Source organism: Apostichopus japonicus, chromosome 13 (genome assembly GCF_037975245.1).
Source record: "Apostichopus japonicus isolate 1M-3 chromosome 13, ASM3797524v1, whole genome shotgun sequence".
NCBI classification, from domain to species: domain Eukaryota; kingdom Metazoa; phylum Echinodermata; class Holothuroidea; order Aspidochirotida; family Stichopodidae; genus Apostichopus; species Apostichopus japonicus.
In genome coordinates this window covers 24,295,042-24,318,582 of record NC_092573.1, presented here as the reverse complement: position 1 = coordinate 24,318,582, position 23,541 = coordinate 24,295,042, and the positions used below count along the sequence as shown (strand labels likewise).

The 23,541-nt window shown below is 36.8% G+C and overlaps 2 protein-coding genes across 8 annotated transcripts; one reads left to right on the top strand and one right to left on the bottom strand.

Annotated features, from left to right (window-relative positions):
• Positions 1–1,693: 1,693 nt before the first annotated feature.
• On the bottom strand, positions 1,694–11,254 carry LOC139978613 (sorbitol dehydrogenase-like). 3 transcript variants are annotated; one of them, XM_071988965.1, is made up of 10 exons: positions 10,302–10,317; positions 9,826–9,918; positions 9,394–9,427; positions 8,375–8,539; positions 7,635–7,794; positions 6,549–6,667; positions 6,234–6,299; positions 4,979–5,157; positions 3,999–4,120; positions 1,694–3,335 (listed from the first exon to the last, which is right to left on the bottom strand). In XM_071988965.1, exons 4-10 carry the CDS (start codon positions 8,523–8,525, stop codon positions 3,167–3,169), a joined length of 966 nt encoding a protein of 321 aa, XP_071845066.1. In that variant the 5' UTR covers positions 8,526–8,539; positions 9,394–9,427; positions 9,826–9,918; positions 10,302–10,317; the 3' UTR covers positions 1,694–3,166. The 3 variants fall into 3 exon arrangements, with proteins under 3 accessions (XP_071845066.1, XP_071845067.1, XP_071845065.1); XM_071988964.1 differs by lacking the exon at positions 9,826–9,918 and adding an exon at positions 11,104–11,254 and having other exon boundaries at positions 1,695–3,335; positions 10,302–10,384; XM_071988966.1 differs by lacking the exons at positions 9,826–9,918; positions 10,302–10,317 and adding an exon at positions 11,104–11,209.
• LOC139978611 (probable ATP-dependent RNA helicase DDX59) lies at positions 5,050–23,388 on the top strand. 5 transcript variants are annotated; one of them, XM_071988957.1, is made up of 16 exons: positions 5,580–5,609; positions 10,547–10,661; positions 14,468–15,111; positions 15,648–15,858; positions 16,407–16,526; positions 16,757–16,903; positions 17,643–17,725; positions 18,374–18,422; positions 19,060–19,136; positions 19,400–19,528; positions 20,009–20,112; positions 20,514–20,580; positions 21,691–21,888; positions 22,228–22,295; positions 22,605–22,754; positions 23,343–23,388. In XM_071988957.1, the coding sequence occupies exons 1-16, from the start codon at positions 5,595–5,597 to the stop codon at positions 23,374–23,376; spliced, it is 2,211 nt and encodes a 736-aa protein (XP_071845058.1). In that variant the 5' UTR covers positions 5,580–5,594; the 3' UTR covers positions 23,377–23,388. The 5 variants fall into 5 exon arrangements, with proteins under 5 accessions (XP_071845059.1, XP_071845058.1, XP_071845062.1 ...); XM_071988958.1 differs by lacking the exons at positions 5,580–5,609; positions 10,547–10,661 and adding an exon at positions 5,050–5,185; XM_071988961.1 differs by lacking the exons at positions 5,580–5,609; positions 10,547–10,661 and adding an exon at positions 12,978–13,100.
• The last annotated feature ends 153 nt before the right edge of the window (positions 23,389–23,541 follow it).

Genomic DNA, 23,541 nt, shown 5'->3' with positions numbered 1-23,541 from the left:
AGTCCAGGGCGGTTGTAATTATAGTGCTGAAACAAAGGGTGTGTTGGGTCTTGCATGATATGTTTCAATTTATTGCAGACCCTCTCATGATACATTAAGTACTCTAACGATGGTAATTGAGCACCGATTACACGCTGAGCAACTTTCATAGATTGCTAAAGCATCTTTACATCAATTTTTGTACCATTGGCAAAGTAACAATTATGTTGTACATAAAAACAGTTTGAATGAGGGATTTATAGAACAAGGTCATGATTGTTTTATCCACTCTGAGGTTCTTCAGTTTTCTCAAGAAATACAGCCTCTGATTTGCTTTCTTATGGACAATTGTGGCATTACTAGACCAGTCAATTTTGTTACTCAGCATGGTTCCTAAGTACTTAAATTTATCTACTTGTTCACCATGAACATAGATGGGGGCCCGAGTTACTGGCTTGCGACGGAAATCTTTAATCAGCTCCTTAGTTTTGGACACAATAAGTTGTAACAAATGTCATCGCACCACTGGTCAAACCTTGCAATCGTGGTGGCGTATGAGTCAATGTCATCTGACAGGTAACCAGTAATGACAGTATCATCCGCATATTTGATGACGCTGGGATACAGGGAAAAAAGCCAGGGGGAGAGGATACATCCCTGAGGCGCACCTACACTTAAAATCAATTCCCCTGAGTAGACATCGCCTATACCTTCACCCTCTGAGGTCTATTTCTAAGGAAATCATGAATCCATAGGGTAATTCCATGGGATACACTGTATTCGATTAATTTAGCTGTACTGTAAGTATTGTGGGACAATTGTGTTAAATGCACTAGAAAAGTCTATAAAGTAGATCTCGCATACTGTCTATCTTTATCTAAATGAGAGTAAACTATGTGGAAATATGTCAACACCGATTTTGTTTCTTTTGTTCCTTTCCTTTTGTATCTCTTTGTTTTTCCTTCTTTTTATTTTGTTACAAAATTGAAAGTTTTATTGGAATCTTTGTATGTAAACTGTGGATATTTAGGCCTTTAATCTTCTTTCCTGTCATTTTCAAAGCAAGGTTTAAAGGCATTGAAGCCTTGCGCACAAAGAAACGTCTCATGCCGGTAATCTGACCCGGTTTCGAATGAGGTGTAACAGGAGTGTTAGACGCCACCATCGATCCCAGAAAATACACACACAGATTACTACCGTCGGTAATTATAGTGTACTGTCAATACATACAGCTACGGTCAATACCCACAACACAGTGTATATATAATAGCAGCGATGGACATCTCAGGTCTAGATAAAAGATAACAAGGTATCACGTTTCATTACTGTACTGTCTGCATTTTGTAGCGACACTAACAAAACGTCACTTGCAAGCAACAGAAAACTAACTTTGGGGCGAGTCTTCAATGCCTTGTAGTCAAAAAATGGACTTAAAAAAGGCATATCATAAGCAAACAAACAGCAACCTTAAACCTTGCTTTGAAAACGATAGGAAGAAGATGCAAGACCTACAAATCAACAGTTTACATATAAAGATTCCAATCAAACTTTCAATTTTGTAACAAAATAAGAAGGAAAAAAACAAAATATATAACAACAAAAAAGGAACAAAAGAAACAAAATCTGCTATGACTTGAAGGGAATCTGCTGCATATAAGAAGCATTAAGAAAAATATTCAAATATCACATATTGTTTTTGAATAGATTGTACTTTATTTCTTTCATAATACATTTCCCTAACATAGGCGGCCTACTGATAAAGTTATAATGAAGGCACTGGTTACATTGACTTTCTTTTCCTGTCATACATTTTTCTTTTTTGAATAATAGACTCCAAAATGCATTCTGTAATTCTGAGATTAAGAAACTGTATACACAAAACTATTTGGGTAAGATTTGGCTTTCACTTCTTGTTTAAATAATCATATTGTCAAATGCACCAAATGCCTGTATCGTCATGACAACAAGAATTTGAGAAAATCCAAAAAGAAGAAGAAAAAACCATATATTCATCATTAAAAAAAAGAAGAAGACTTTTGCAGACAGAATATTGAAAATAATTACACAGTTAATTGAACTTACTTCAATAACAGTGATTTTCATAAATCAAGATGTTTCACATCCAAAACTAATCCACAATTAATCAACGATATGTCAACAAATTTATTTAGAGACAATAAAACTTTGCGCCATCTGTCCTCGTAAGAAATATTTCATTTTCTTACCACATTAGAGGGCAGAATAGCACTACATGTTACACAATAAAGATCTTTCTTCACTTGAACATATTAAAACTTTCTTAAATTAGAAACATTTTCCTATTAGAAACATTCTCATACGAATTAAAGCATACTTCCTGCAAAATATCAAATTTCTCAGTGTTACCATGAGTTTACAATTAATTGCTGAAACAAGACTAGAAGCTGTAAATGAAAACATTATGTTGTAGGTAAAACTTATATGGAGTTGTATGGAATGATTAAATAGAAATAATAATTAAATATTAAAGGGATATTCTGGTGACAGACAATGTGACACTGAAATATATTCTACACTGTTACTTGAAAACCCCCATCTCAATATCATGTCCCTAACTCAAGGTATGGTTGCTTGAAATGTTACCCGCAGTCTGGACTGGCTTATCCCTCGGTTCTTCCTTGGAGTGGATCACAACAGGTGGTCTGTGATGTCATAATGACAAATGTACTTTAAAATCTTTATTTCCTGTTATAATCTGCTAGTTGAATTATCCTTGAAGCTTGATACATTCTGAATATTACTTTAAATGTCAAGATTCTCTGTATTAGGAATACCATCAAAATGCTACTTTTATTGTAGAAATACTATATATCCCTCTTTGAATAAATGAGTAAAATATGAAATATAAAGGGAAAAAAAACAATTCAGCTGCATTACTGTGATGACATCATTCACTGTCTGTTACAGATCATAGATGCATTCACAAAATATCACCAAAATTGAAAATTCATATCTATGTCATACAAAATGCAGTGAGGATGTGGCTTTCATATAAAGATGCTGAAAATTTCCAGGAATTTTATTAAGCAATCAATTTCAGCCACCGGAATTTCCCTTTATGCTGATTCTACCTTGCAATGATGCAGAAATGGAAACAATAATAAAACAATAATACTGTTCTCTAGAGAATAAGGCAAGCTCTCATATTTCATGCAGTCAAAGAGTCGTCGCAGTGAATCATGACCTTGATAGCGTTATCAGCGAAGGTCTCTGCTGTGTTGAATGCTTCTACGCTCTTCTCCAGTGGGTAACGGTGGGTTATCAATGGGACAACGTCAACAAGCTTGTTGGCAATCATGGACAGAGCCGTTGGATATCTGATGAAAAAAGGGGGGAAATTCTGTGCATAAAATGACTGAAATTCGTAGCAACCGTCTACTTTCAAGGCGTAAAAGCTAAAGTTCTCCAACACATAAAAATCAAGGATTTCATGAGGTTAGGTTGGAGGGCGGGGGGAGGGGTGAGAGGGGACATACGTATGACAGGGATGCTAAACCATAGAATAATTATCTGTAACCTTGCACCAATAGCAAGCTCACAATTCCCAAATCCTGATCGTGTTCCATTATAGCCTCTCCCACAACTCAACCCTATACACATAATACTTATTTATTTTTATTTTTTCTTAGCATAAGGGTTCATCCTGGCAGGGTGGGTTTGCTGGGTCTGGCACAACCTCCCATTATTTTTCCTAAGTAGTATCCTCCACTCATCTATAGCTTCCAAATTTTTGTTCCGCTTGTCTTCCATTTCATTCGCTCTTTAAATTGCTATTGATTGTCTGTTTCCCCCCCCCACCCCCCCCCCCCCCAAAATGTTCCAATTTACCTGCAGGAAGTTCATTCTGACCATGCACCCTATACAATGATCAATCTCGTAAAATAAATAGTCATTTTTGTTTTTTTCCGTATTAAAAACCCTGGTAATATCTACTGCATCTTAAAGTAAGGAGGGCAGCAAGCCACTCTAGTTTCACTTACGTGTTAGCGTAGCGCTGTGTGCCACGAATGTCGATCTCTCGAGTGTTTGCGACAAACTGTGGAAATGACTTGATTGGATTTCCATGGCCGATCATTTGGAAGACACCACCGGGTTCGGTTGCCTTCAAGAGATAAAGTTAAGTCTCGTTGTGTACAATAACCTTACAGAATGAAGAGTGTTAGGTCAGAGGGGGAGACAAACAAAAATAACCTGCTGAGTTATTTTATCAAATCAATTTGCCCTGCAGTAGTCTACCAGCAATGACTGGGTTCAACATTGAACAATCAGCTTAATGCAACACCAGTTTATATTATTTTAAGAAAAAAGATGTTGCAAGAAAATTTTCCACCTGCGCTTTCTCTTGATATAATTTTCTTAAGGTTTAAGATTAGTTTTATTATTTTACAGTCAGTTCTTCATTTGTCTCTGATTTGCTTGCAACATCAAAATAATTCATATGAGAAAATGGTGACAAAAACAGATGCCATCTTTCAACAACTCAGTTAATGTGATATATACTATTAAAAGACCAGGCAATATACACTTTATGAGTAACTTATACCCCCCCTTACAGCCATATGCTTAGGAGGTGGGGGGGCTGGGGGGCTACAGCCCCCCAAAGCAACTATTTTTGTGAAATTTGGGCAATATGAGGAGAGTTTTTCGGGCACCCACTGATAGAAAAATAAATTGCAATGTGTTTTTCAATGGTTAAACTTATATTATTATTATCATTATTATTGTAACAACTTCCCGAAAATGTCTAACGATATGGAACGGTAATAACACCGCATATGATTGTATGTAATTGGCAAGCGATGCAATAACCGATGCCTATATGATATGTAGATTAAGATGTTGAAAGCACGAAAAATTTCGATTATATTTTTCGGGTAAATCGTTACAGCCCCCCCCCCCCCCCCAAATCAAACTGGGCTCCTATGCCTATACTTATAGCATTCATAATTAAAACTCTTACATAAATGCCAGTTTGGAAGCTGCTCTCAGCTCCAGAACATTCAATGGTAATATCAGATCTCCATCCAAGGATAGCATGCATCTTCTCTGCCATTTCCTCAGGGTTTAGACTCGGATCAATTTTGAAGCAAGAAGATGCGCCTAGCTTCTTTGCAACATCAAGACGTTCCTGTTGAATATCTGGAAGACAAGTTAAAATCGGTGCAAAGTTAGTAGTTTTCTATCCTTCCAGTTTTTAATCACTAGATATATAATGCCTAGCACATGCAACGGTTACAGAGTTCATTCATGTCACAATCATAAGTGATTAATATAAATGGAAGAGCTCTATGAACCTGAATGCAGACCTGTGCATGGTACGATATTGGTAAAGACTACATGACCTCAAGTAGTGCTTAGTCCAAGTTTTATGCAGAAGATGAGAAACCTTACCAAGTGATACCCTAAAATCCAGGAATACTCCACCGTTAAAAAACGGAAGTTATGCCTTCATGGTTTTGGCGATATAAAATTTATCAATCAGATGAAGACATGAAACATTTGAATTTTCATATCACCAAAGACTATTGAGAAAACAAAACATTCCTTGACAAGACCACCCATATAGCAATTAATAAATGCTTCATCAGCTGGTGAGTATTTTTTTCTATATGCTCACTTCCTTGATCATGAATCAACATCAACTTTGAAACCCATCGACTACTTAAGCATGTTCTCGACCTCATCTTGAAAGGTCATCGCAAAAGATGTTAAGTACTTGTAAAAGTCTTTCATGTCATAGCCATCTTTCCAGCCGAGCATGACCTAGAGATGTGTCTGATGTAAATCTGCAAGAAGTTGCAAGATTCACTCTTGACTGACTTTAACTTGAAGACTCAGACAAGCTGGTAAATGATTTCACATGTTAAGGACTAGTTGATACGAAGGAGTGAATGACTCCTGACACACAAGTCACAGACTAGCTTATTGGTGTGAGTAATGTGTCAAAGACAAGCTGACATGAAGGAAGTCAATTACTAGATGGTATGTAACACTTTAGTCACATATTAGTTGGTATGTGACTAGCTGGTATGCAGGAGTAGTCAATTGCACTGTAATGTACATGGAGATACTTTGAAGTGTACTGTTCACATGCAAACACATAACATTAATATGAACATTCAAACAATTTTACATCAGAAGTGTTGAAATCTACCTGATTACCATGACATAATGCATTGCAGGAGAATGAAAAGAAAAATTTGACATCTAATTACCCGTGATAGCTACTTCAGATGCACCCATTGCCTTGGCCGTAAGCAAAGTGACTAATCCGATTGGACCTGACAGATGAAAACAGACACGATAAATCATCAAAACACAAGAATAACATATATATATGTATATGTATATATATATATTATATATATATATATATATATATATATATACGATACCTTACTTCAAAACTAAACATCAAATACCAAATTACTCATTGAGTTAAACTTCGTTAAGGTAGCTAACAAACATGCAACTATTAAAGTTTGAAAAGAATGACAAGTAAGTTTGAAGAATGCCCCTATTCTACCTACCAGCCCCGAGGACGAGAACCTTATCACCAAGAGTAAGCTCTGCTCGCCTACAGGCGTGGATGGCTACGGACAATGGTTCCATCAGGGCACCCTCATCTAAACTGACATGATCTGGCAGTCTGCATAGAAAGTAATTCAATTTCCGTAGAGATGGTAAATTACAAGATAAAAATCAAAAACGTGATTTTAGTACATTTGTTTTACTGATGGTCCAATGTCATCAAGAAAAATTTGATATAACCTAAGCTTTCAAAGAAACAAGCCAAACAAGGAGATTGATGGGTGACTGAAGGAATAGATAGCAGGAATTATGGATGAATGGATGAACAAATGATGAAATGGAAGTGATGCAAACTCTTAATTTGGAGGACATCAAGTACATATTTAACTTCACTACTAGTTCTGTTTTTGTGAAAAATCTTACGTCTCCGGTCACAACTGCAACTCTCACACTTCTTAAGCTGATCTCCAAGAAAGAATCAAAGACTAGCTTTGGTCTGAGATCACCAAAAAAATAGTTTAAATGAACCAACTTTCTGTTGAATCAGATCAGGTCCTTATTGGTATTTCCCACATGATGTCATCTCTAGACTTACTCAAGTCTTATTTCATGCACATAATGAACCATGAGATACTCTGATATATTCTTCCAGGTGGCACTAGAAGGGCATTAATTCTTTAGTTCGTCATCACTAACATACTATTAATAGCTGACGATGACGGTTGGGTTTTCATTTCTTTCACAGAGAGTGACATTCGGTGAAAGCCTTTTGTTCCCTTGGCTGTAGTCAGAGTTAATGCTATAATCATGTCTGAATCACTTCGACTAAAACAATGTTGACCGAATCGACTAGCTGACAGAGTGTTAACCAATCACACAATTTGGAGATTGAGTCCAATCATTACCAGTAACATTCCTGATTTAAGCTGATGACTCAAGTAACTGCATTTTCTGTGAGGAATCTTCTCATTTGGAGAACAGTTGGCATTTTGGAGCTCCAGTAAGATTTTGATCTCGTAACACCACTGGTAGTCCATGGGGTACACTGATGCTTTGTGACATGTTTGTGATGTAACTTGACTCACTTGTAGCAGAAGTCAGCAGCATGACAATGGTATCTTCTAAGGGATCCGTCATACGGTGGACAAGACAGGAAAAAACAGTCGGGGCAAAGATTGTAACGTCCATTCTTACAAAATTTGCATTTGCGACAAGGAACTCCAGGTTCAATGGCAACTCTGTCACCTGGTAAAAGAGAGAAAAAATTCAAAAAGATTTAACAAGAAAAGTTCAGAAAAAAATGTCAAAGAAACCCTTTTCATCCACTTTTATCATAAAAAAACCCATGAATAAAGTCTAAATGCTTCTCACAATGCAAAACCAATCCCAAAACATAAGTTGTGTCTGACAGATGCTGTCATAGAAGAAATGGTGAGGTATGCTCTAGAGCAAAACTGCTGCAAACAATTGTAATGTCAAGAATTGAACAGACAGTGCAATAACTAAACTGCTGCAAACTGTAGCATAAGATTGTAACATAAAGAATTGAACTTATGGTGCAATAACAAATAATGCTTCAGATAAGGATTTTAAGCCACCAACTTACAGAGAAAATTGCAGTAAATAATTATTATTATAATGCAAATATTTTATGTAAATTTCTGGGTTGGGCCTAGTTATATCATCCATTGTGTGCAGAATAAAGCAGGTCTAAACGCTAGGCTCAACAGGCTGTAAAAGTGTAAATCTAGCATCAAACTACAGGAACATGAACTAAATTGTAGTGTATAAAAAAAAACAATCAAACCGGGCATTGCTTCTTTACCGACTTTAAGGTTCTGAACTCCTGGTCCTACAGCAGACACTGTCCCACTGGATTCATGGCCCAGTATCATTGGTTTCTTCACCATGTATTCACCAATACCGCCATGTTTCTTGAAATGAACATCAGAACCACAGATACCCACTCTTTGCATAGCAACCTGCACCTCTGTAAAAGTAACAAGAGTTATGTCAATTGGTATTGTCCATTCTTATGCTACGAAAATAGTCAAATATACGTAGTCACATACACACTTTTGGTGTTACCCTGTTTGCAAACTTTCACCTCTGATGACCTCAAATGACCTTTGACCGGCCAATAAAAGCAGCAGGGGACCACCTACACAACATGTGTATCTTTCTACTGTACTTCATTTGAGATCCATACAGGCTTCCCTTCTTGCGATATCTCATTCATCATTCAGGTTTTCGCAACTCAGGTTTTCACACAGCTGATAACCATCAATGATCCATGACCTCCAATATAGACAACACCGTTAATCTTCTTACTATGGAGCTTCCACATACTAAAAATATGAAATACATCCAAGATTCCATTCTTGAGATATCGTCTTTGCAACATTTTAAACTTTAACCTTTGCAGACCTTATATGACATACAACCTCTGATCGAAGCAATAAGTATCATCAACTCAAGATGTTACATTCTCAGAGTACTAAATATGAGATCCATCTAAGATTCCATATTTGAGGTTTCATGTATGTCTTCACATCTTCACCAGATGTGCACAAAAACACACACTCATAGATACCCATACATTAACATGCTTGTCATCATGAATGCAATGGTTATGATTTCCAGTGACACTAGCAATGAAAGTCTGTGGAAAATCTAGTCCTAGGGTGTCTTACTTTGATCTATTAAACTCTGATTTTGGGTATTATTCTGAAGGTTTGGTGTAAAATTTGCTGGAAAGAAATTGATGACCTCATTCAAAGAGCAGCTTCAAGTTTCAGTGAGACAGAAATACATTTAATCTAATTTATTAGATGTTATATTTACCATTTGGGCCTGGCTGTGGAACTTCTCTGTCTTCCTGTGGATAAGGGAATAGGTGAACACACAATGAATGAACCATAATCTACATATACTGACAAGAAACGGCAACTTTATAGTCATGGTTAAAACATGGAACACTTGAAACATAACCAATGGTAGTTTACCAAGTACAAGTATCTAGAATAAGTAATTGTATTCAGATCACCAAAAATTAAACACAAACCCTGCAGTTATGATTGTCTGACGGTGGATTTGGTAAATGGTTACTTTTGCATGCTTTATAGATTGCTAAAATAGTGATCAAAACAAAAGATTTGAATGTTTCCTGGAAGTTTTAAAACAGCATCCTAAAAGATGATGTAAATTATATTTTATTCTTTGCATTTAACATCATTAATTTTTTACTTTCAAATATATGATGATGTTTTAAGTTACCTTTAGAGGCTATGCAGGTAGTATATATGTGAGAGTACAAAATCTGCAGGTGTTTCTGCGATCGGTTGTACCAATTAACTATCTTCTGTTATTCTGTTGATCAAATACAATTCTCCTCATGTTCACTGCTGGTCTCATTTGCACATAAATTTATCAAGGAATGCACATAATCCTCATTGTACATCAGAAGGGTAAACGCAACACTTGCGGGCATCCAGCAGAAATTGATAAATTATTGAGTCAGTTAATTGCCTGCCCATAAAGACATATTGCTTTTGGTATGTATAATTCTTGCTTTGAAGTTGTATCGTGCCACACGACTGCAAGTGCAAGAAATGCACACTATAGTCTACTTTTATTTTATAAGGTGTTAAGTTTTTCCTTTTGTTAAATTTCTTTAGCAAAGTAAATTTTTTTTAAAGATTTTAGGAGAACTATCAAAGGACCAGACCATTGTATATATGTATTTAACTTACCAACAGCAAATCATCCTTTCCTGTTGTAACTACTGACAAGTTTTTGTCTGTAGGGGCCATGCTTTCTTATTTATTGTGTGCAACTGCAAGAAAATAGAACAGTGTGATCAAATATTCCAATGCAAGTGTGCAAGCTAGAGGAACTGTGTGTTGGGTCGAACCATGGGGGGGGGGGTGGTACAGTGACTTAGTGCAAAGGCAGCCAAGTGAATTACAATGTATATACCCTACTATTTGTCCAACAGTTAACTAACCAGAGTGCAGAGCTTAGAAGGTGCAGAGTAATACAATTTCAACCCTTGTTTGACGAAGTTGCAATCGTTACATTGCTGAGGATTACACATATGAAAAACGCATACAGTTGAGTGATTTGGATTTTTCCTTCATTGACATCGTTGATCAAATCCTTAACTTAATGTGTCAATTACAAGCCCACCTGCTACTACTAGTACTAAGTATAGGGGCAACTTGGAGAAGGTATGCTTGTTTGAATTTGAAGAGTCACCATTGGCTTCGTATCCTTACGTAGTTAAGCCGATAAGAGACATTTACTAGTCACTGACAAGTTATAGAACTGGCCGATGTATTTGACACCTCTGCTGCTAAAGATTCTAGCTAGTGGAGTAGGGCTACCTAGGGTATAGGCTACAAAAAAACAAAAACATGCTTGCCCCTACAGCTACAGTGTCAATTGTAGGATAGGAGTTTTAACTTATTTGTCTAGGCCTAAGTACATATTGGAACATTATTAATGAATTAAACGCCAAAGAGGCGAAATGAAGATGTGAAGGGCCTCTACTACCTGGTAAACCTGGAATCTTCAGAGGGATTTGATCTTTGCCATATAGGAAGATGTGATAAACGTTCGCGTTGCTGGGCTAATCAGTTGTTTTCATAAAACGTATGTGTGATATGACGGTACGTCCCTGGTTTACATTTAGAAGGTCAAATCAAACGTACGGTTGTAAGTAAGAGCCATGTATGCTACCTGAATAGAGTTATTGCCATATTGGCGCAACACAGGACAGCAAATTTGCAGATTTTTGTCGAGTTCCATCTCGACAAACAGGCCAACTTGTGAACATACTGCCTTGCATTTAACTTTGCTAGTTTGAAATTACTACTAGATAAATGCATGTTATTGTCGATTTATGAAGTAACAGTAAAATCAAAATGACATCTAATTATTAACAAAAATGGTGTATATGTTCGTCTTTGGGGGAGGGGGGGGGGGGACTTAATCGCGTGGAAACGCGCTTTCAGTCGGGGAATTTTTCTACATCCATTCGGAAAGAGCTAGACCTCCTCCAGGAGTACATGCTTCTTTTGGGCAAGTACAACCTTGCCGGTCAGTTTAGACCAAATTAATTATAGACATTATATTAAAGATGCCTCACAACAATGCACGTTTATGATTGTTTAAATTGTTTTCACTAACATTAAAACAATATCATTCATAAAAAATAAATATTTTGGAAATGTCGTGATATGACCTATAGACCTACCAACCGCCCCAATAAGTTTACGTATGTTTTTGCAAGGCCACCGTAGAAAAGAAAAAAAAATCGACTTCCAACTTGAAAGCAGTTCCCTGGTATTAACTGCATTAAATATTAATTGGGTTTACAACAAACATGCAGGGACGTCGCTAGAGGGGGGTGTGGGGTGTCTCACCCCCAAACTTGGTAAAATTGACGATAGTTGGAAAATCGGAGTGCGACAGTCGGAATTTCCGACTGTCGCACTCTAGTTTATCTAGGCCTATTCATATATTCCTGTGATTGTGAATGACCTAAAAATTTCGTTCAAAATTGACCTTTAATCAGTCATATTTACCACGTTTTCCTTGCCACTTTGAGAAATTGTATCTCGCGATTCTTATACTCCACCATACAAAACTTCGTATGATTTTGAATACTCCAACAACAAAAATGCCTATAGACGGAACTACCTTCATATGCGTCGGAGGCCAATTGGATTTTTTTTTTTTTTTTTGGGGGGGGGGGGGGCCTTATATAACGACTTGCCCGAAAATATAACCAAAATTTTTCGCGCGCGCCACATGTTAATGTGCATATCCGGCGTGCATCGGTTATTACATTGCATGCCAATAACATACAATCGTTTTCCGTGTTATTACCATTCGATATTGGTTATAATTATTGTGGAAGTCGTTACAATATTAATGGTAATTATAATATGAGTTTAACCATTGAAAAACACATTGCAAATGATCTTTCTTTCAGTAGGTGCCCGAAAAGTTATCAACATATTGCCCGAATTTTCACAAAAATATTTGGTGGGGGGTGGGGTGGTGGGGTGGTGGGGGGGGCTAATAAGTTTGTGAGGTGAGTGCCAGTGGGTACAAATGTATCGAAAAGAGTTTGGAACAAAAGTGCAGTCGCGAAAGATGGGGTGTCTGACTGACACTGACCGTATCGTTGACGAGTAGCGCGGGGTGGGTGGGGAAGGGGTACAAGGCAGCAGTCGGAATTTTCTAGCTTCAAAACCCATCCAGTTGGATTTTCAGCCACTAAACCCCCCCCCCCAAATATCAGGCCCTAGCTACGTCCCTGCAAACATGTTATGGGGAAAATCGTCTCGAATAACAGTTCTGGAGATGCTGGTAGACCAGTAATAAGCAATCACCACAGCGGTTACATAACTTAGCCAGGTGAAAAGAAGCAACTGGACATAGTATAGGGCGCGGTTTACGTTTGACGAAACAAGTTTGTTTTACACTACGACGTCAACTCGAAGTGTAGAAGTTCAGTGCGCCATCAACAGTACAGACGTTCAGTAAACAGTCGTTCAGTAAACAATGTCCGAGTCTTAAAGTCAGACCAAATTTGAAAACTTGGCTCTTCCGTCTTTCATCACTTACATTTTCTGTTCGTTTCATCTAAAAAATCTTCACGTAATATCATTGACTTTATATCATATAACTTACGGTGTGAAGTGTTGACGAAAGTACTATGCCTAGCACTACTACTAGTACTTAGGCCTAGTTTAACGAAATAAAGTATAATGTAATACTAGGCCTAACCACTGATCTATACAGATCAGTGGGCCTAACGTTACCAGCAGTACAAGTAACAGTCGCTCCTATCTTTATGCCACAGAAAATTTATATAAGAAGAAACGTCAGGCAGCTCTTATTGACATCCTTAAGTCCGCATATTGCTATATACCCAGTGGTCCCTTTTGATTTACATTTGAGGTAAAGAATGAATGGTATTGGACTAGTACTGGTAGGATCATGTGGGTTAGTGGGGAGCCCGGCTAAGCTTTACAATTACATACAACTTGTTATATTCACATCACACTGACTTTAACTTGTTTAAGTAACATATGTTTATAGTAAGGTAAACAACTTAAGTATGTCATCATAGTTGGTTAGAAGGATAAACAGTCATGAACTTCCTATTTTTGATTACCTCTCAGTCTACAACAAAACTATTGTGGGGCTATGCAAAATTTAGTGCATTTGCTAAGAAACTTATTCTGGCTGGTTCTCAGGTCCTGAAAGGTTAATTTGGAGTTATTCTGTGGAAGTTTCTTAATCTCTTTGTTTTGTTTTTCTTTGACTTTCCATGTCCCCTACATTCTCGTACTGTGTTACAGTATATTTGCAGCTGCACCGATAGACACTGTTGTTGCAGTGTTCGTTAGTCAGTTGTTGTAACTTTCCATTCACAAGTTTAAGTTACAAAGCCTTAATGGAAACGGCCAAAGATGGCACAGTGAAACAAGAAAACGTCAGTTTTGCATTTTGAGACACTTTCGTGGATTACTCTAGCAGAATCATACAGTGAACTTAAATGCATGCACGAAGTTTAGGGAAGTTTTTTTCCTAAATTCAAGCAGTTGAATCCTGACTTTTACAAGTATAATTCTTATATTTCTGGCAAAACCAGTTCAAAACATCCATGAAATCATATTGCTACAGGATAGAACTAAACCACTGACCAAAATCAGTGAGAGAGTCATCACCGCTATCCTTTAAATCAATATTTATGTGCTTACTATCACAAATTTATCATTAACACTTGTCCCTATATTCAATAATGTTTAGAATGTGTTGAAAGTTACCAGTAATAGCCTACTCCTGTTTAGACAGAGGACTTCTAATACATTGCATTGATGGATTTATTTTTACTTCACAGATGGAGAGATGTTTTTGCCAAGATCAGTTTCCAAAAAGATCCCATCGAAGAGAATTCTGCCTAAGAAAAGAGCTAATGTTACCCCTCAGGAACCCCTCAACAAAACTGCCAACCATCCCCCGGATGCTAAGGTAAAGGAAGAAGATGTTCATAGAAGCCAACTGACAACTGATAAAGATGCAAGACAGAAATCTGATCTCTGTAAAAGTGATGAAACAGATGGAGACAAGACCACCACTCAATTATCAAATGTCAATGTTAAGAAAGCAATAGAAAGTTCACCTATAGAAGAGGTTGGTTCCTCTAATAGCACACCACTTCAGATTAAGAAAGACGGTAGCAATGATCCTGTGGAATCAGAATCACAGGATGTTAAAGATCAGCAAGAAGTGGAAGAACGAGTTCCTTCCATATCAAAGATTTCTGCTGAAAAAGAACTGTGTGAAGACTCCACAAGCAATGCAGAACCGATTGTGTCTTACAGCAAGAATCAAAGATGGCCGCAGGATGGAGAACCCATTTGTGTCATCTGCGGTCGATATGGAGAGTATATCTGTGACAAGACAGAAGCTGATGTCTGTAGTCTGGAATGCAAAGCGAGAAATTTGACGAGAATGAAATGTGAACGAGGTGATGAAGTTGAGGTGAGAGTTTGGAAGACAGATATTTTGGTCATATCTTAAGGATAAATTTATCTGTTAACAGAGATAAATTGGATCACATCATTGAAAAAGTGGCACTCTGCCCTCAATTTGTCTGTTTACACTCTAAGAGCAAGTATTGTATTGTAGTCCACTTTGAATGTATATGGGAACAAAATTATTAGACCGGGTAGGTTTGACCCACTGTAAACCAAGTTAACCAACATCTTTGGAAATCACTAAGGCATTTGTTTTTAATGTAAACACCATTGCTGAGTCTGGATAAGTTCTAACCTACCATTTTGCCTTATTTGGGGATATTAAATAACAGTTCGACCTGAGTTTGATGTCAACAACTAGTTGTACATCCGACAGCTTCAAAAACTTATTTTGGTCGTCCGAACAGAAATTTGATCATCTCAGAAAAACCTGACGACTATTAAAATTTGCCCTGAACAAGCTTCAACAAGTTTTTGAGATTTATTTGCAAAATTATTTAACATTACACAGTTTAACACATTTTTATTTCACCATTGCAGCTGGCAGGGCTGACCAGAGAGGATGAGCAAATAGCTGAGGATCAGCCAGATGAGATTGTGCAATCGTACTTCTACACGGAATGTCTTGAAATATCTCGACTAACCAGGGAACAGGTGCAGGATGTCAGAGCACAGTTTGATATTTTCGTCGAAGGTTTAGACGTCCCCAGGCCTGTACTTTCATTCGAGCAGCTGTTTCTACCCTCAATATGTAAGAACCTGTTATGAAAAATATGCCGTAGTTCTTGAAGTATGCATTGCATTGTATGATCTCTTCAAATGACCACGACTCGGGGCTAGTTTTCACCTCTCAGCAATGCCAGCAGATTTGCATGGGTGATGGGTTGGCCCCAAATGACCTTGCTGTTTCTCTAATATTATAACTAAGCTCGTACTGACTGCTAGAATCTCAGCGATTAATTTGAAAGGAAATCTGCTGCAAAATTATTTGTAAAACAGAACTTGCTCTGGGATATGGACAAATGTATACCTAGGCTATGCATGACAATGTTAATGTAAGATCATGTACTTTCAGTACATACTACATAGCTAACTTCCTTGGCTTGAAATTGCCAAGGCCTATGTTATCCCATTTTGGACATTTTGGAATGTTTGGTGTTATCACTGCTTGCTTATTTGGTCAGCCTCTCCCTGTGTACAGTAGCATTAAATGATATTGTATTATTTTTCATAACTATATATCTGATACTTGTTTCCAGAAGATTTCTAATTTTTCTCTTCTGTTTTTTTCATTTTCAGTGCTTCAAAACTTAAAAAATGCCAATTACCTAACTCCAACACCAGTTCAGATGCAGGTCATACCAGCTGCATTGAAAGGTCGCGATTTGATGGTTTGTGCTCAGACCAGTTCTGGAAAGAGTAAGTTGACTATTTTATCATGTGTACAATGTTGCTCAATGTGTCCCTTTTTCCCTTTAAAATGTTTGAGATTTTCCCTTTAGGCACTTTTGATTCAAATAGTTATTTCTCAGAAATGTCCAAACTTGTAATCCTAAAGTGAATCCATTGATAAAATAAAACACCATATAATGAGAGATCTATGAAGCGATGTTCCATTCCAACAAGTCTTGTTTTCAATACCCTGGCAGCTGCATCTTTTGTCATACCAAGCATCCTACATGTGATAAAGTCCCAAGCATCTCTTGACCCTACCATCGGACCGGTCATCTTAATTGTGACACCGACCAGAGAACTGGCTGACCAGATCGAAGATCAGTCAAAGTCGTTCATGCAGGGTAAGAAATCTCCCCGTGACGAAAATAGTTCAGTGCCCTATTAAACCTTTGATGTTAAGTAAATATTAAGTTAAAAAATTTGCAAAAGGATATCATTTCTTGTTTGTTGAAGATGGTTATGAATATTTCAAAGAATTCTGTCAGGCAGTACTGTAGACTTTCATACAGCACAGTTTAAAATATGAATGTTTCTCTTGCTTTTTTAAGAAACAATTTATGTTTTTTGTACGATTGTGATACTGCAGTGACAAATGAGTATTTAGTGTAGCTATGATACAAATTTTTATAAAATGAAAATGTTATCAAGAAGAAGCCTGCATCAATACAAAATTTATTTGGGGAAGTAAAGCATCAAAGTTAATTTATGGATAAAGTCATCCATTTGCAATGAAATGTCTCAATGAAGCAATGTATTATTGTATTACAATTTCTGAAAACAAGAGTTGGACTTAACTCTCTTAGTTTCCTTGGACAGTTTAATATGCTATGTGTTGACAATAAATTTCAGTTTCTTTGCACAAAGATCTTCCGATTTTAGACAACTCATCTATAATAAAAGTTTATAATTTAGGCAGATATGATAAATTCTGCATAACCCATATTCATAAAAGGAACACAAAATGTCAGGTTATCTTGACACTTGATGCCTTACTATTAAAGTTTGTGAAACAATTTTATTCAAGAAGAAAATTCACTACTGGTGCCTGATTCTTCTTTGCATTTCTTAATTCGTGTCTAGGTATACCAAACATGAGGACAGCGCTGTTGATTGGTGGAATGCCCATGCCTCCACAGTTACACAGACTTAAACAAAAAATACAGGTGAGAGGTCATGAAAAGGTCATTAAAGCATAAAATTAATATGATATTCACATGATCTGATATTATGTCTTGTCACAAAGGAAGCTTTTTGAGTTGATATTTTCTAAAGTTTCTAATCAAAATAAACAGGTGAGAGGTCATCAAAAGGTCATTAAAGCTTCAAGTTAATATAATGTTCATATCTGACACACAAGGTAGCTTTTTATTAATTTTATTAATTATTTGTTTCATCACATTGTATAACGAGGTGAACAAGACAATAGAAATGCAAATAAGTAAAAAATGTGAAAGGAAGTAAACTAAGAAACCCTTTTGGGCTTAATCGAAATAGAGTACTCCCATCAAAGAAAATAGATAATCTTAACACCTATAAAAGAACTACTCCCCCCCCCCCAAAAAATAGATAACCTTAACATATAAGACCTGTAACACTACCCCTCACCACCACCACCAACTCCCACCCCTTACAACGGATACAATCAATAAAGGCTTTCATAGTACTTTTTCAGTTGTCGCCTGAACGAAGCCACGGAAGTATAAGATACAGCTCAGCGGAAAATATGTTGACATTTTTTCGAAAGTAGACCTTGTGCATAGTTAGACTAATAAGTTTCAGTACTGTTATTTATGTTTTCCTTCAAATTTCAGGTTATCATAGCAACTCCAGGGAGACTGTTGCAGGTATTGAATCAAAGTGGTGAGTCATAAACTGGTGACTTCATTGTGCTTACACTTGCAGGCATTTTGTGAGAAAAATGATCAATCACAAAAGCAGTCCAGACATCTTCTTATACCGCATTCAATATCCAGACATCCTATTTTAAGACGGTTCATTAAAAAGTGTACAACATCTTTTGTGCGAGATATCTAATGTAAATCCCCACATTCTGATATCACAACTATTGGTAAAGGGAGATAATTCAGCGTAGGATTATTTTGTAATGACCTAATCGAAGAGTGCATAGCTAGAGAACTACAGCAGCAGACACAAGGGGGAACTGATTCTTTCTACTGGGAGACTGCTTCAGTCATGGTCTCAGAATTTTGGCCAGAGCATTTTATTTAGCCTTTATTTATGATTTTTGGGGGCACTCCTTGCAGTAGATCCAATCCTTTAAGTGGTGGGGGTGGGAAGGACAGTGGGAGTTGGGGGAAGGAGAGTGGGGTTGGGAAGGAGACTAGGGGTTAGGGGAAGGGGATTATTGCATTGTACTTATGTGCAAGTGCTGAAGAAGATAACTTGAATGGAAAGTGGAAAGTAAGATGTTGTTTCAGTCCGTGTTCCAAGTGGTTAGTTATGTCATCAGGACTTCTCTCTTTTCTCTCTTTCCTAGGTTTGTCTCTCTCATCAATTAAACTATTGGTGATTGATGAAGTCGACTCACTCTTACAAGATGGCTTCCAAGAGCAGGTTTGTAGCAGTTAATGTTTGACATTCTGTATGTGTTAGACTGTTAATAAGATGGTCTCTATGTTAGTGTGTATGTGCTGGTCTCTGTTTCTTATGATGTATCTGATATATATATTTCCATATTATCCAGAGATAAGGTATGTGTGCGGAAATCCACCTATCCCTTAGTAACCGTGATGGACAGTTTTATGTATGCTGATCTTCCCATACATAGGTTACAGACGTGTATAATAAAATCATGACATTACTCATTCTGTTTCCAGGTTAACATAATTCAAAGTCAATTACCGGAAACCCACCAGACAATGCTATTCTCTGCCACAATACCTTCATCCATCGAGAAAATCGCTCAGGAGATGCTTTCAGATCCGATTTTTGTGTCAGTTGGCACTGTAAGTGCATGGTTATAATCATTTCAATTTACAATGTGAACAGGTTTATCATATTCAGTTGGTAAGTGTGTGGATCTTCTTTGTTCAAGCTGTGACATACTCAGGTTTTCCAAACCGTTATATTTGTTGGTATGTCATTAAATTATTTATAAAACTTGTTTTTCATGTCTATCCCAAATAACCCAAAGTAATTAAGATCAAACAAACACAAAACTATATAGCAGTGCAAATAAAAGTAAGACAGTCTTATTGAGGTAGGTATTTATTGCAGGGATATTTAGGTCCTTTGTGTGTAAAGTTTTACATTCTGCTTGGCGAATTACTGCATCAATCAAAAGTACAGATTTATTTCAAATATTTGAGCTGATGTGTCTTGACAATGTGGCAATTGATTGTTCTTGGATGACCACTTTAGATCTTTCTAGCATATTCTGAGGTTTCCCAGGTGGTAACACATATTTTGTTGTATATTTGCTGCAGCCAAGCACTCCTTGCTCTTCAGTAAAACAGATTATTCTCTGGGTTGAAGAACCATCCAAAAAGAAAATGCTGTTTAACCTTCTAGAAGACCCAAAGCATTACTGGTAAGAAATTAACTAAAAAGCATAGAAGTCTTGTTCAATCTTCATTTCTATCACAATAAAATACTTCTTTTTTTTTTTGTATACATTTATTCAAAATGCCCAGTTTCAACCATATCATTAGAAAGAATTGGGAAGATTCAATATTAGAATGAAGTCATATATCACCAAGTGTTCTATGGGGTTTAGTGTGCTCGAGTGGCATGTGCAGGATTTCAAGGGGGGGGGGGGGGTGGAGGTTGTGTTTTTCATATTTATTTATTTAAAATTATACGATCTTAATTTCCCTTCATGAGATTTGGTGAATGTAAAGAGACAAATAATGCATTCGCACGTGCACACATGAATGTAAGGGTCACAAAACAAATCAGACATAAGGCTTGATTCATTTTCTTGCTTTTCAGTCCTCCCGTCCTGATCTTTGTTGATTCCAAGATCGGTGCTGATTTACTGGCAGAGGCCATTGAAAAGGTGAGTGAGAGGAAAGTGCTATGCTAGAAATCACTGCCTTCCTCAATGTCTATGATATGATGATCTATGATGTCTATGATATGATGATGATCTATGATATGATAATGGTCTATGATATGTCTATGACATGATGATCAATGATATGATGGTCTATGATATGTCTATGATATGATGGTGGTCTATGATATGATAGTCTATAACATTATGATATGTCTATGATATGATGATCTATGATATGATGATGGTCTATGATATGATGATCTATGATATGTCTATGATATGATAGTCTATAACATGATAGTCTATAACATGATGATATGTCTATGGTATGATGATGGTGTATGATATGATGATGATGGTCTATGATATGATGATGATCTATGATATGTCTATGATATCATGATGATGGTCTATGATATGATGATGGTCTATGATATGATGATGGTCTATGATATGATGATGATGGTCTATGATATGATGATGATCTATGATATGTCTATGATATCATGATGATTCATGATATGATGATGGTCTATGATATGATGTTGGTCTATGATACATCTATGATATGATGGTCTATGATATGATGATGGTCTATGATATGATGGTCTATGATATGTCTATGATGATGGTCTATTATATGTCTATGATATGATAGTCTATAACATGATGATCTATGTATGATGATGGTGTATGATATGTCTATGTTGATGGTCTATGATATGTCAATGATGATGGTCTATGATATGATGGTCTATGATATGATGATGGTGTATGATATAATGATGGTCTATGATATGATGATGGTCTATGATATATCTATGATATGATGGTGGCCTCACAGTCCAAACTACCAAGTTACAGTTTTGCTTTCATGTGGTTTATTAACTTACTCTGAGAAGTTGTATGAGGAATGTAATAGTTGCTAAGTTGGGTACAACAGTATTTCAGTTTTATTCAGTGAAATGCACCTGCTACAGAATCTTAATGTTAATCGAAATGTTACTTTTGTCAAGCATGAATCTTAAAAGAACTTTTTTGTTTAATGAATATCCACACGGTTCAGAAACTAATTGGATACTCTTCATTTTGTTCTGTAATAAAAACCAGGTGTTTGGTCTGGATGTGGCGGCCTTACACAGCGACAAAAGACAAGCGGAACGGACCAGTGTGCTGCATTCCTTTCGGGAGGGTCTTCTCCCAGTTCTTGTATCCACTGCTGTACTAGGGAGGGGATTGGATCTTCCAAAAGTTAAATTAGTTATCAACTTTGATATGTCGGCCAGTGTCGAGGAATACATACACCAGGTGAGTCAATTCACCTTGACAAATCGTAATTCTGTCACGGTAGCTTTCTGTTTGTAGTTCTCTGGATATTGTACTGAAGGACAAGAATCAGTATATGGGGGAGGGGGAGGGGACGGTCAGGTCAATGGCTCTAATGAAATGTTTTTCCTAACCCATATCAACAGTTATATCCTGTGCAGTGCCTTTATGATCTAAAACATGCTGTTCTCAGCATGATCCTCTTTTGTTTGTAGCCCTCTTACAATTTGATTTGACCAATAACATCACCACACAATCATGACTACATGCATATTCAATCATATCCAGGTTTTTAAATCTTTTTAATTTTTTTCTTAACAGATTGGAAGAACTGGTAGACTAGGAACTAAAGGCACAGCAATCAGTTTCATCAACAACGGAAGCAAAAATATCCTTTTATAACAAATATAGATCACATACTGTAATTCTGTTTATCCAGGTAGTAGATGGAGTGGAGGCGTTGAGGAAAGAATGCCAGATTCGTGAGATGGGAAAGGATTTTTACTAACCAAAAATGTAATTGATTGAATATGTTGGATCACTCATCATTGGCAGCTTTTCTTCTTGTGCACATGTAGTGTTTGGGAGTGGTAAGGAATGGGGAGACAAAATATGGAAGTATTTATTAGATGTATACCCTTATTCATGTGTACTTTATGTATATATATGTCCGATATTTCCTTAGCAATGATTTCACAACTTTTCCTAGAGTTACAGAAGACCTTGAAACCACTAGGGGTTACATTGCCCAGCGAATTGATTAACTCTCCATTCCTCCATTTACAAAGAGAAGAACACCAAAATAGAGGAAGGAAGAGCCATGCTAAGAGAAGTGATTCCAAAAATTGGTAAGAAAGTAAACAAAATACTTTGGTGCTGTTTCCTAAACTTGTATTTGTGTTGTACAAAAAATTCTGTACAGCCACAGGAAGTAGTGATTCCATTGGATTTCAAGTTTCTGGAAACTACTGTTCGTAAGATATTGAACTAGGACATCAAGACTGGTTTAACTTCGTTTCACAGGCCTGAGGTCATTCTGGCAGTGTACATCAAGATATTCCAAGACTGAACCTGTTTACTCACAACTAATTGTTGGTTTTGATGACAAGAAAAACTAGAAAAGACTAGAAAAGCCCTATTAGTTTTGGTGGAGGTAAAAGGTCATCCGAGGTCAGACACTCAAAACCTTGTAAAACACATATCTCAAGATAGGAAGCATGGATACTTCTCATACTAATCATGTGAATGTGTTATATCCTTGTCTCCAGTGGAAGTTGGTGGTAGCTAACTTAGTAGCTAATGATGAATGGTGACAGCTTTTGTAACAAATAGTCCAAGTTTAGTAAAATTGGATGGAGAATATCAGTTCATTAGATTTTCTAAATTATGTATTAACTAAATGTATCAGTTTACCATGGGTTTCTCTAATCACACAGGAAGGATATCAAACGAAGAAAACACAAAAGATGAGATCCAGGTCTCCACTCTCGAAGAACATATGACTGGGACCCAAAGGCCGACAGATCACCCATTTGGAAGTTCACTCTAGAATGGTGCTGTCTATATGTATGCATTAGACCTGTCCTCTCTGTGTATCAAACGTTATTAAGCAGATGAGGTAACAACTATTGAGTA